The sequence below is a fragment of the Gadus macrocephalus genome, chromosome 23 (genome assembly GCF_031168955.1).
Source record: "Gadus macrocephalus chromosome 23, ASM3116895v1".
Classification (NCBI taxonomy): domain Eukaryota; kingdom Metazoa; phylum Chordata; class Actinopteri; order Gadiformes; family Gadidae; genus Gadus; species Gadus macrocephalus.
In genome coordinates this window covers 10,467,426-10,481,917 of record NC_082404.1, presented here as the reverse complement: position 1 = coordinate 10,481,917, position 14,492 = coordinate 10,467,426, and the positions used below count along the sequence as shown (strand labels likewise).

Genomic DNA, 14,492 nt, shown 5'->3' with positions numbered 1-14,492 from the left:
TCGATCATGACGATGTCATCCTGGGGCATGTTGACAGTGGGGGAGAGCTGGAAGTTAGCTGTGGAACGAGGAGATGGAGGAAAAAAGGGGATTAGTCATTCATTCAGCTGTATATATTTATATATATATTTATACAATTACATGAAGGAAAGAGAGTAAGTGAAGCAGACATCCAATCAAAAAATGTCCCAGTCCGAGAGCTTTGATTTTATTGTTAATTAATAATTTTCATTACAGTTGTACCAATTAAGTTGATAACTGTCACCTTCTTGCCTCTAGGGACAAAGACGGAAAATGTGTTTGGGAAGAACAAGAGAACGAGAGAGCGAGAACAAGAGAAGGAGCAAAGGAGAAGGATGGACTGATAAACTGAGTAATCGGCCCTGGGCCATCCTATTCACAGAGGTCCCCGACTCCCCGTATTCATAACAGACCTCGAGTGCAAGTCCACGACAATGGGGGCTCCATGGCCTTAAGATTGGGTCAGATATGGGAAGGGGATGTAGAGAGAGGGTCCTACAAACTCAAACTAGCACTCATTAGCGCACACACACACACACACACACACACACACACACACACACACACACACACACACACACACACACACACACACACACACACACACACACAGCACACAGCACAGAACCCAGCAAAACCTCTGAAAATCCAGAGTTCAATTTGCACACATGCTTGCGATTAGACTTCCGAGAAATAACGCACGCAACCACCTCCCACCTCCACCCTCGCTGCCACGGTGTCCATTCGCTCCCATTATTCCCACAGCACCGCCTTTTTTTTTGTGCAAATGTTGCTGCTCAGGGAACAATTGCATGTAATCACTCGCAGCAGACAACAATATTTACCCTGGCGCGCACTCAACTCTCCACCTAAGAGGCATTTCATTTCACTGGGGCCCTGGCAAGTGATAGATGCATATTGTTGCAGTGAATGGGGGCCCTGCTAATCAACGCGGTGATGAATTGCCTTATCTCGGCCCGTTCGTCAGATAAGGGAAGGGGAAGTCGAGGCAGCCGGGGTGGACGTGACAGGGGTATTCACGAGGCGCACCTGCGCAACCGACACGGGTTTGGGGACGGAGGTTCACGGTTCACGTCCTTTGCAGAGGATAAGCAGGCTGCGCTCCGGATTACACGCAGGGTTTTGGTCTCCCTGGAGACGGGAAGGAGGGGGTGTTGGCAGCGCGGGAGACGATTTATGGAAAGCGTCACGTGTCTTGAAATCACGGACCGTAATCCAAGTGTTGTTGCGCCGAGTCGCAGGGGTTAAGGATACCAGACGTCCAGAAGGACAGAGGAAGGGAGGTTCTCATTATGTGTATTCGTGGAGTAAAGACGCTGGAGGATTGCGTTTCATCCGTTTATACCTTACCAGACATATATAAATGTACTTAAGCTGTACTTCTCCATCAAATCTTATAAAAACATTGGCTTTCCATTCCCCAAAAAATTATTCCGGCGTTGTTTGGTTAAACTAAAAGTATCCACACGTTGAGAGTACATCCCACACAAAGTAACCTTGAAACACCTTTATAAACACTTGGGTGAATTCCCCCTCCCCAGAGGCGTCTGGTTCCATACGACGAGCGCTTCTGTATTTGTTCTCACTTTGATATTTTCTGGCATGCTCATCCCTCTATCCAGCGCTTCCTCATCTACAGTGGTTAAAATGGCTGCCACCGCTATACAGTTGAAATGAGGGCCATTCCTCACTGGGGCAGCTAGACAAGAGAAGCCCAGGTAATTGAATCCCACCCCTTTCCCCCCTGTAATCCAGCGGAGTGGAATGTAATGATGGAATGGTCCGGCTAACTGCGGTAAGCTACCCCCTTCGTAGCCTTGCCGCTACAGGGAATGAGTTCTGCGGTAGTCAACACAGAGACGGATGGTTCCGCCATTGCTTAAGCAGTGAGTACCATCAGCATACAAAACAGGCGGCATCTTCATTATTGTGCATATCGAGTCAAGAAATAGTTTTGGGAGAAAAAAAATTGGCTTTTTAAGTTGGTTGTTCATTTGTCATTTGCAGTACAAAACGTTCAAAGGCTTAGTGTTATCTTATCGATCCACAATCAACGTTTTACTGTTTGTTCTTGAAAACCACTGTCCCTAAAGTTTTCAGGTAGAAGATGAGTGTTGAACGCCCGGGTGCTTTACTGTGTGCCGTGCAAGAGTGCTGCCGTGTCGACAACGGCACGGCGCCTGCGGTGGCGCCTGCAGAGTTCTGTCCCCACTCCGCCGTGGTTGAGAGGTGGATCTGTTACCTCCCGGTTACATCAGAAAAACACAGGGTGTTTCACCAGCGCAGGGGTGAACGCCAACAGAATGGGAAAACATTGTGGCCTTGAAAAACGACACTAAAAATCACACACACACACACACACACACACACACACAGGCCGGTGTTCAAGCACAAACACATACACACATGCACTCACACACACAGGGGTGCATAGGCACACAAACACACACAACCAAACACCAACGACGGCAAAAGAGCAAGTACACATCATCACACACATAACCCCACATTCAAATACACAAACACACAATGAGAAAGCACAGGTGCATACAAACACTCATGCATAAACACACAAACACACACACACACACACACACACAGACAGAAACAGACACAGACACAGACACACACACACAGACGCGGCAAAGAATTGCCTACAGGTTATATAAAGTCACGACCCTTTTATAATGGGATTGCATGAATTACTTGCGTGCTGTTCATTTAGTGGAGAGGCGCGGTGGCGCTTAATGAGAGTGAGAGGCTGCACACAGTGCCCCCCACTGTGGACCCCCTGACATGAGTGGCCCCACTCAGCTGCTGAAGAGCAGCTAACATCATGCTGCTGCTTCCTGGTCTGCACAATGGTAAGAGGATGTTCACTCGCCAAAGGCACATGCACGCGCAAAAACGAACACACACACACACACACACACACACACACACACACACACACACACACACACACACACACACACACACACACACACACACACACACACACACACACACACACACACACTACTATACTATATACTAATGTATATACGGGGGACAAGATGGTCTAGTGAACAGTCCCAGCCTAAAGGTTTTGGGTTTTATCCTTGAAAGTTGTCCAACTCCTACCTGCTCACTAATTACCTGAATCTTATCTAACATCACTTTGAGTCACTTTGAATTAAAGTGTCCTTCTCAAGTTTGCAGTGTATCAGTTTGCAGTCAATTTCAAAATCAAAGGGGGGTGTTGGAAGCAGTCACCCCCCCCGGAGGTGAGAGTGATGGGGAGACAATGGCAGGGGTAAGAAGGCCCGGTTTCCTGTGTCGCATTGAGAATGCAGTGCGAGCCCTGGGTCTGTCACCAGGCAGATGGAGTATGGGAGTCAAAAGGTGTGTATGTGTGTGCGAGTGTAAAAAGTGTGTGGGTGTGTTTCTGTGCCAGTGTGAGTGGAAAAAAGTGTGTGTGTGTTCATGCGTGTTTGTGTGTTTTCATGTGTGTGGGTGTGGGTGTGCGTGCGTGTGCGGCCAGGCTCAAGCCGACACACAGTGTGAGGCCTGGGGGGTTGAAGGAAGTCATGGCTGCTCATTATGGGGTGGCAACACAGTGACTTAAACGAGGCCCTGATAAAATAATGAGCCAGGCTTCTTTCCTCATTAACAGTCTCTATTTGTGCTTTGAATCGGCTTAGCTCTGAATATTATCCATCCAAACAGGGAACGAGAGGACTAAAGTAAAAACACCTCCAGCAACACCTTGATGACATTAGTTTAGACTCATTCCACTTTTCATGTTTTTTTAAGTTTTGTAGAACCAAGCTGCGTAATCAGTTGGGCGTTGAACAGATAATAATACGGTAACACTTTATCATAAGGGAATATTAGTTTACCATTAATTAAAGTTATTTGTTTTATAGTTAATTAGTTAATGGAGTAATAATAATTAACAGTAAATATTGTTATTTAGTTCATTAAAAATGACTAATGGTCTTGTAATCATTATTTAACATTAGACATTGCAGTAATAAGCATAATTATATAGCATTAGCCCAGGGGCCATGGTAACATGAACACACTCATGATTACCAGACCATTAGTTAACTGTTAATTAACAGTAAGTACATTTTTAGTTCATGCTAAATTCTGTCATATTGTTAATAAAAGGTTAATTAATTAACCCTTAATGGATAGTGTTGCCAATAATACTTAGTCGTTATCGAAGAATTATCGGTTAATAATTAATTAATAATTCATGTAATGTGAACAATTCCAGTCTATAGTATATACTTGTAGGATAGCAAAAAAAAGAAAGACTAACGACAGCAATGATTGAAAGTCACTTTCAGTTGTGAAACGGAAACCTGGCACTAATCAATGCTATTAAGGCTATTCAACCTGCAGGTGGTACGTGGGATTTTGTATTGTACATTTGTACAAATGTACGATAATTTACAATAATACCAAAAAATCATAACGGAAAAAATATAAAGGTCTTAAGGACCATTTAATGGTACACCTAAAGTCAAGGTTTGGAACAATTGCACTAGTGTACAAATAAATTGTTGCAATGCCTCAATAGAAAATAACATAAGTAAATGCTATAAACACAGCCGCCTTTCATTCAAACAAACAAATAGAAAATAACGAAAGAATATGGGTTGTGCTGTAACGTATGAATCAGCAACCACACACTTCTCTGGGTGTTACGACATCCATGTCAACGGCGGGCTGAAACAGCTCATACCTACTGACATAAACACAGGATTTATTCACTGATGGCTACTGAGGGTTACAGTTGAATTGATTTAATTGGCGATGGCCAAAATACGTTGTTCTGTCCCTTCAGAGAACGAATCTAAATCCTTCGACCCTGCCAGGTGTCGATCTCCATGTGGCACTTAGAGAGATGCCAGGATTTTTAAATGCATGTGCGTGCACGATGCCTGGAAGACTACCGTCGCAAATGTGTGTGTGTGTGTGTGTGTGTGTGTGCGCGTGCTTGCATGTGCGTGTGTACACATATTCTTTGCATGCCTGTGTGTGAGTGCACATGTGCATGCATGTATGTGTGTGTGTGAATCCGTGGGCAACAGAAACAGGGATACAGTGGAATACACTTATGGAGGGGGGATATTGAGGCAGAGAAAGTTGGCCCCGATTAGCCTCCCTCAATCGCACCCCGGGGCCGCGTGCGGGAGACAGAGACGGATGAGGTCCCAGGCTTCAGGGGCCACCTGGCTGCATCTGTCTGAGGAGTGCAGGCGCTCCGCCTCTCTTTCCTTCTGTATTCTGCTCCCGACCTCCTCCTCTCCTTTCTCTCTCCCCTCTCACTAGGCCTGGAACGCTGCACTGAAGGGTGAGAGGTCGCGCTAATAGCCCTACTCCATCCACTCTCTCTCTCTTGCGCTCTCTCATACTTTTTCGATATCGTGCGGCCCCTTCATCATCTCTGCCCAGCCCACTGTCAATGCACTGTGTCTGATCCCTGCACTGGCAGCTCCTCTCATAGTCTCCTTTCTTAGCACGTCCCTCCCTCTCTCACTGACAAACTCCTGTTTCCTCTCCGTTTCTTAATGCGTCCCTCCCTCTCTCTACGTCTCTCACACACAATCTCCTGTTTCCACTCCTTTTCTCCCTGTTTGACACTTTGGCCTATTGATCTGACCGGGGAATGGATTCCGATGATCCATACACCGGCCATACATGTATGGCAGCAGGTAATCACCCTAAGTACAGGCGGGTGAAAACCATAGTCACGTCCTACTCTCTGGGGGGACGTAGGACCTGTTTTCCCCTGATGCACCACAGAATGTTACATAAAGCCTATACCCCCCGCCCCATCCACCCCCACCACAACCATAATCAATGGAATGGATTGGAACATTTACTTGATTGGCTACCACGACAGTCTGTTATTTCCCTCTTCCGCTTGTGACTTTTGAGGAACAGAAATGCTTTTGCTGAGGATTGATTGCATGTGCGATGGTAGTGTTGAACGGGCAATGTGTGTTACCTTCGACTACTCTTTAGATGACTTTAAATATGTCTATGGAGCCGATTCAAATTAGTTCCATGTACACCACAGATCGTTTCTCACGTTCTTCTGAAACACCAATACACTTTTTTATCAAACTTTAAACATTTACTGTTTATTGCAAGGGTTTAAAATTATATAATATTTTTGTTCCAAACTCTGTGCAGTGACCTTGGAGTGGAGAAAGAATTACAGCACCTAGAAAATGCACTTACATTTTCATGACGCAAGCGATTAGACACCTTCTCCACTTTACCGTATCCAAAACGATAGCCGTTGTCAAGAATAGCTACAGAGCACAACAATTGATCGCTAACCATTGTTTAATATTGAGTCAACCCTAATCTCGCTAATAGTGACAATTTCATTTTCACGCATCTATATAATCAACAGGGCAAATCAGGCAATAAAGTAACAATTTCCCATCATTATTCCAAACATTGCATATGCTTGCAACCAGGCAAGATTTCCGATCATTTCAAAATGAGTTTTTAACAGCATGCAGACAATAATCCTCTCCCTTGCATCACCAGCATAGTGGATACATTACATCACCCTTATATTATTTTGTTGTGATCACACATCTAAGAGAAAAGATAGTGGTAGAGTTTGATAAAGAAAAAGTGATGAAAAATGCCACCCCTTCCCCGAAACCCCTGTATGAAGGAGAATATAAAAAGGCCTAGATGCACTGAAAATCCATTCTTACATTACGAGATCCAATAATTAAAATGGGATCAAACGGTACAGCATGACGCTCTATGACAATGGTGTATAAAACTGTAGCTTAACCGGTCAAACACTGAACAGTATAAAAATGATATGAGACAGTTGATGCTTGGAGTGAGAGAGAGCGAGAGAGCGAGAGCGAGAGAGCGAGAGCGAGAGAGAGACAGAACAAGTGAGAACGAGAGACAGAACGAGAGACAGAGAGAGAACGAGAGACGGAGAGAGAGAACGAGAGAACAAGAGGGAGACAGAGAGAGAACAAGAGAGAGAAAGAGAGAACGAGAGAGAGACACAGAGACGGAGAGAGAGAGAGGGAGAGAAAACCTCTCCAACGTACTCCGCCCTGTTATTCAGACTTAAATGCCATTCTCTGGGCGTGCCATTTCAAAAAAGACCTCAACCTTTTCCCTCAGACACCAGCTCAAAGTTAGCACAACACCCAGCAGGATGGCTGACAAGACGAGCTCTGCACGCCCGCACCGTGCGTCTATCGAGAGACGGCGCGTGTGCTCGTTTGATTCGCGGATAGCCCGAGGCCGGAAGCAAAATATCAAAACAAAGCTAGCGGCTGGTGGAGCGAATGAAAAAAACTGTCTGTGTCGAGACGGCTTTAACTGGGGCACAGTTGGAGGGTGAACTTTTGTTATCAAACTTTAAATTGAATCCCTCATCTTGCATTAATTTTCCTCCCGAGATGGCTTGAACTAGTTTTGTCCACAGATGTGAACTTTTGCTGATAGTTAAATTGGTTTCTTTTGCATAGGGACCAATCTAAAACAAACCAACTTCAGACTTGTGCATAGAAATAGAGATCAGCCACTTTCAATTTCTGCGATAAATGGAGAGGCGGGTGGCTTTCACTCAATGAAAAAGGCTGCGGTCCACTCATTGGCAATTCCGCAACTTCACAAATAAGTGCACCTCTGAATAACACGCGTGTGCGTGTGTGCTTCTGCGGCGACTCAACAGGCCACATGATTCACGGATCAATCACCATCCTTTCCCCGGAATAGAGTTTGAAACAAGAAATACTAAAAGTTCCTTTTGTTGCAGGGCGCCGGTCCAGAAACGACCACATCCCAAAGAAGCAGCACCAGTCTTTGGACTTCAATTTTCGCCCCAGCGTGCGGATCCCCCCCCCCCTCCCCCGGATAAGTGCTTTTCAATTAGGCGGAGCGGAGGGGAAGGCTGGGACCACCATCGGGCTGACAACCATCACACCAGACCGCGGCTGGCCCCGTGCGCCCGTGTGGCTCCTTTCACTCGACTTCTTTCCTTCCTCCTTCCCTTCCCACTGTTCCCTCGCCCTCCCTTCCTTGTCGCACTCTCCCCTTTTTATTTCCGCCTCAAGGGCGCGAGGAAGGACACAGGGTACGAGGATGTGGGGTACCAAAGGGAGGAAGAAAAAAACTGACGGAGCTGGAAAATAGTAAATCAGAAGCTGTCAGGACGGAGCCCTTGTCAGTGCGGGGAGCGTGTGGCAGACGGACGTGCGGAGCGGCGTATCTCCAGCACCTGGCCGCTGCTAGCGGATTCACTCCCCAGGCCCGGGCGCCTGTCTGGGGTGAGGAAGGGAGAGGGGAGAGGGACGGCGGTATGGCTGACACCGTGACAGCATCACACGGCTTACTGAAGCAGACAGCCCGTGGAATTACCCCCGGACGATCGGCGAGCAGGGGCCCCGCGGACTAGCACACACACACACACACACACGAGAACGCACACACACACACACACACACACACACACACACACACACACACAGACGCTCACATATGGATAATTCCAAATGACAGATTCTCTGCAGTACAGAAGTAGATCAATGGTTGGATGGTGGGCGGATGGGAGCTGGGGGGTTAAGAAGGTGTGGGATGAGTCTGACAATCAATGGCATGGCACTACCGCGGAAGGTTACAGCGGCCGGCCCCCTCTGCCGACGCTGCTGCTTTACTGAGACGCGCTGTTGCCATGGCGATTAAGACCCATCATGCCAAGCAACAGGCTTACCTATCCAGCCAGCCGCCCTGGAGCCAGTCTCCGGGCAGCTGGTTCAGGGGGGGGTGGGGCGGTCTGCTACCTGGGAGTCACACACGCTGGCAGCGAGAACGCAAATCGAGTGCAAATCAATAACCCAGCGTAAGGGGGGAGCGGGGCATGAATTTGCCTTTTTCCGTGTTTCTTTCCGTTTCTTTAAATCAGAGATAGAGGCTGGCACTAACAATAATGGCTTGGCAGACGCACTGAGTTTACAATTTCAGCCACTATTGACTTGCTGCCACGCGCAATAAGTCACAATCAGGGCCGGGTCTTAATTCTCCTGTAGCATAACCATTCAATTCCATTTACCTCAGTGTCCCCTGGACCATTAAGGATGACGCAACCCCGCCCCCCCCCGGTAATAGATTAAGGGTTGGGGGGGGGGGGGGGGGGGGAGCGCCAGACATAACCTGATCGGGTTAGTCTGACAGACTGTGTTCCTCTGGCATGCCTCAGGAGGTCAGATGACAGTTTGGACAGTAATCGCTGCCCTGACACTAACAAAAAAAAATTGATATTGACCCTGTAAATAGAGGCTCGGTATGACAGTTTCAGATGCGTGCACAAATCTATATTGACATCGGGGGGGGGGCTTATTGGTAAGGTAGGGTTTAATAGAAATGTGTGCGGTACAGATATGCAAACACGTGATGCGAATACACGGCATAATGTGTGAGTCACGGTGTGTCAGGCCCTATAACTGCCATGATGTAATATATGTTCAGTCATGATTGGGTCATCTAGGTCTTGCACATACGCCTCATGAAGCTGAGAATGTCGCCATCCTGACCTTGCCGGGCACATCTCAGTATCCATGTAATCAACCGACACACCCACACAGACGGCGGTACCTTAACTGTAGAGAGCAGGACCGGTTTGTCTGAGTATCACGTAACACGCAGGGTTTTTAAACAGGTGATGCTGGTTCAAAGATGAATATTAATAACGCGCCGTCGCTCAAAATCCCCGCGAATACGAGGCACGGCTTTTTGAAGAGCCTGATCTGTTTTCCCGGAGCAGAAGGAAAATAGGTTAGCTTTAGGTTGAGGGCTGTGATGTAAGGGAAGACATAATCTTGAATATTTTTAGCGTTGGCGTGTCAAACGTCCATGCACACGCGCTAATGAGGTGCAGCGCTAATGCTAACTGGAGCGAGCCGAGGGGAAGATAAATAAATATCATTGAGTGACACTTTCACCCTGCGACACACGTCCAAGTCAAGAGATCTAAGAGCGCAGAGCTCAGGCACACAACAACACACGGAAACATACACAGACAGACCGGTGACAAACAGACTAACACACACACACAGGAAGTCTGGCACACACAAACACACGCCCAAACACACACCTACTCAGCCAGAAAGTATATCGCACAGTCTCTCTCTCTCTCTCTCTCTCTCTCTCTCTCTCTCTCTCTCTCTCTCTCTCTCTCTCTCTCTCTCTCTCTCTCTCTCTCTCTCTCTCTCTCTCTCTCTCTCTCTCTCTCTCTCTCTCTCACACACAGACACACTAGAAAGACAAAACACCTCGGCAAACTTTTCCCTCCAAACTTTTCTCCCCTCTCTCTTCCTGCTCCACTCATTTGCTTTCCATTCTCACACTGCTTCTGTGAAACACCATTGAACTTCGTTGGTTTTTTTGCAACCCCCTCCCCCCTCCGGCAAGAAGGAAGAAAAAAAAAAAACACAACAATCCAGACAGGGGAGCGTCTGCGCCCCCGCGCGCGGTCGTTTGAAACCACCGCGCTGCGTTCTGCGGAGACGACACTCGCAAATCCCGGAAATAAAATTGAAAGGAGAAGACAGGGCAAAGTGTTCCTAACAGACTACATAGCATGCACAGGATATGGGGGATGTATGGGGGCGGGGGGGGGACATGATGGGTAGAGAAAGTTGGAAGCAGAGAAAGGGAGAGACTGTGTGTGTATGTATGCGTGAGTGTGTGTGAGCATGTGTGAACGCAAGTGTGTGTGTGTGTGTGTGTGTGAGCGTTCGTGGGTATGTGTGTGTGAGCGTGTGTCATTGTGTGTGCGTGTGTGTGTGTGTGTGTGAGACTGAAGCAGGTCAGAGAGCCCCCTATTGATCCAAAGTTTAATTAGTCATCAGATGCCTCTGACACCACCTCCTATATGGCATGTGGAGACATCCCGCTCTGTGTGTGTGTGTGTGTGTGTGTGTGTGTGTGTGTGTGTGTGTGTGTGTGTGTGTGTGTGTGTGTGTGTGTGTGTGTGTGTGTGTGTGTGTGTGTGTGTAGGTGTGGTTTGGGAAGGGGTTATGGATGGAGTCTCAGGGCACTGGGTCCGACTTGGTGAGGCAATAGGAAAGAAATGGCAAGGTGGAATTGATTAAAAGAGAGTGAATGTGTGAGCGGGTGAGGGATTAAGTCTGAGTAAGAGGAATGGATGGGAGGGGGAAGGTAGGAAGGGATACAGAGGCAACGCATTGAGTAGAAGCACGGATGGGTACGGAGATCAGAACAAAAATAATCGGCAGAGGATAACACAGAGTATGATGAGTGATTAATAAAGTCTAATAAAGTACCTTGTGAACGTGTGAAAATGTGTCTCGGAGCTGAAGGGCAATGGATATATATGTAGCTATCCGATGTCATCACATAACCACAGACTTAATGTGTGATACAAAATGTCAGAAAATTAAAAAGGGCAATGGTGATATATATTGCAGCTAGATGTTAGATGTAATTTCATTACCAAGTTGGTTCTACAGGGACATGTAGGACACTAGAGGGACAATGGAATGGGGATGGGGTAGGTCAGGTGGTGAAGGGGTCAGGCTGAAGAGATCATAGCTCCTAGCATGAGGCCTCCAGGAAGTATTTAGGTCCAAGAGAGAGAGAGAGAGAGAGAGAGAGAGAGAGAGAGAGAGAGAGAGAGAGAGAGAGAGAGAGAGAGAGAGAGAGAGAGCGGGAGAAACAGAGAGGGAGAAACACAGAGAGAGAGAGAGCGAGAGAGAGAGAGAGAGACAGAGAGAGAGAGAGAGCGAGAGAGAGAGAGACAGAGAGAGAGAGAGAGGGAGAGAGAGAGGGAGAGAGAGCGGGAGAAACAGAGAGGGAGAAACACAGAGAGAGAGAGAGAGCGAGAGAGAGAGAGACAGAGAGAGAGAGAGAGCGACAGAGAGAGAGAGAGACAGAGACAGAGACAGAGAGAGAGAGAGAGAGAGAGAGAGAGAGAGAGAGAGAGGGAGAGAGGGAGAGAGAGAGTGGGAGGGAGAGAGAGAGTGGGAGAAACAGAGAGGGAGAAACACAGAGAGAAAGAGAGCGAGAGCTAGAGCGAGAGCAAGAGCGAGAGAGAGAGAGGAGCAGACAGAGAGAGAGAGACAGAGACAGATGTGAGGAGAGCCATGCTCCAATGCTCACCCATGCGTCCGAGGGAGGTGCCGCGCGGCGCCGAGACGTCGTCCAGGCCGGCGATGGTGCCGTAGAGGGAGTGCGTGATGCACCGCTCTCGGTCGTCAGACAGCGAGCTCAGAGACTGCTCCAGCACCGGCGGGCTGCCAGGGGCCTCCTGGAGGGACAGGAGAGGGCCGCGGACGGGGTTAAAAGGTGTGAGTCTCCAAAGGAGATGAAAAAATAGAGACACACACGGTTATTCAAACTCTCACACTGACTTATCGGACTTCCGCGTGCAGACCCCCGCGTTGTGCGGGTCTCTGAGTAAACACGTCTTCTGAAGCTGCTGCGATCGATATTTGGAGGGAGGGGAGGAGGAAGAAGCGAGGCCTTACATCTCTGTGTCGGTATTTTCGGGCTCAGTAGTGTGAAACGGCTCTTACAGTAGAGTGGTCTGAGACCCATGGATTTCCCATTGCACCTATAGACAGCTGTCTCGGACAATGAGAGCCGCTAAATGGACCAGTGGCATTTGCCACCCGGTCGATGAGCCGCACCGCTGAGTACCCAGCCTACTGTCCACTCGATGGCTGATGCCGCAGGCCTGGCCCGGCCTAGGACCCCACAAGTCCGCTCTCCACGAGCAGGTGTGTCAAAGGAAGATGTTTTGAAGCCTAGGCACCACAAAATAAATGGCAACGTCTCTGCATGAGTACGCATGAGTCACCCAGCCCACCATTTACAAAATGGATGCATAGGACATACCCAAGGAAAGAGAACCTCAGAGCCATGTAATGATTCCCCCAAGACATGGATGGTGTAATGGTAGATAACGATGAGAAGATCAACTTTCTTAGATTATTTGTTTTGAAAAAAACTTTTACTTTCAACTTATTATTGAAAGTAACGAACCAAGAAGGATACATAAGATCTCTGACCATCTGGATCTGATAACAAGTACCGACTAATGAAGGAAATCAGCTAGCTAGTTTTTGGGTGGAGGTAATTCTGCAATCTCAATGTTCGATGACTCACTTTGGAATTAATAAGCACTTCTCCTTAGCCTTATGCATTTAAAATATGGACACTAAAAAAATATCTGCTAAATAGAAAATGTTTGCCATGTTCTGTTTAGCTTTTTTTTTCAAGTTAGTGCTTTCAAAAAAATAAATGAACCGTGTTCCTTTTAAATGAAAGCATTACCATCATAAACACTTGCTAATAATAATGGGTTGTATCATAATTTAATGGAAATGTCTGGCATCCTGATATTGAACAGCTGAGAAATATAATTGCAAATTATGTAAAATGGTTTGATGTGCAATTTGTATGCAAGCGACGTGTTTTACTTTTAGAGAAATATATCATGTTGTTTTTATGGGTCTTTGAATGGCCATCAAAGTGGAGGGAGAAGGAAGATTAAAGAGGACAACAATTACCCAGGGAGAGGAGGAGGAGGAGTAGGAAGAGGAGGAGGGATAAGAGGAAGACGAGGATGAGGAATAAGAGGAAGACGAGGAAGAGGAGGGTGAGGAGTAGGAGAAGTTGGAAAAAGAAGAAGAGGAGGAGGAGGAGGTTGGAGGAGGAAGAACAGGAGTAGGAGAAGTGGCAAAAAGAAGAAGAGGAGAAGGAGGAGGAAGATGATTAGGTGGTGGAGGAGATAAAGGACAGGAGAGAGAGAATAAAACTAACCATGAAAATGTTCATAGGGTGATTTGAGTGCTGTGAAGGTGATCCTCTCCCCCTAGTTTGGTCTGGGGGCTGCTGGGCTGGGAGCAGGCGCCCAGAGACAGGGCTGCCTGCCCGGGGGATTTATCGCCTGTTTAATATAAACGAGTGCTTTAATGAAGTTTGGAGCGCAGGACTCTTATCTGACCAGTGTTTGGTTAGGAAGTTAGGGTGGTGTGTGTGTGTGTGCGTGTGCGTGTGCGCGTGCGTGCGTGGGTGCGTGTGTGCGTGCGTGCGTGCGTGCGTGCGTGCGTGTGTGCTTGCAAGAGTGAGTGTGTCGCACTTTGTTGACTTGCATGTTTATGGGTAGTAAGTGAATGCATGTGTAAGCCTGTGTTTGTGTGTGTGTGTGTGTGTGTGTGTGTGCTTGCGTGCATGCGTGCGTGTTTGTGTCCGTGATGTATGCATGTGTGTCCATGTAAATCAGAAGTACTAGGGGTCACTGCAATTACAATCAGGTCCATTGCTCCTGCCAGCGTTAGTATAAAAACCACGGCTCCACCTGATTTAGACTCAATCAGTTTCATTTGGAAATGAAGTTGTTTTTTTTTCAATGCGCTCTCTGTCTCCTAACCTTTTGC

General features: G+C 47.4%; 1 protein-coding gene across 1 annotated transcript in view; it reads right to left on the bottom strand.

The window, feature by feature from the left end:
• Positions 1-14,492, bottom strand: part of LOC132452603 (partitioning defective 3 homolog) — an 83,885-nt gene that overhangs the window by 25,928 nt on the left and 43,465 nt on the right. The window contains exons 10-11 of the mRNA XM_060045289.1: positions 12,211-12,358; positions 1-58 (exon numbers count right to left, since the gene is read on the bottom strand). The exon at positions 1-58 is cut by the window's left edge and continues 129 nt beyond it. Of these exons, the coding sequence (XP_059901272.1) occupies positions 1-58; positions 12,211-12,358 (206 nt within the window). The remainder of the gene's footprint in view (positions 59-12,210; positions 12,359-14,492) is intronic.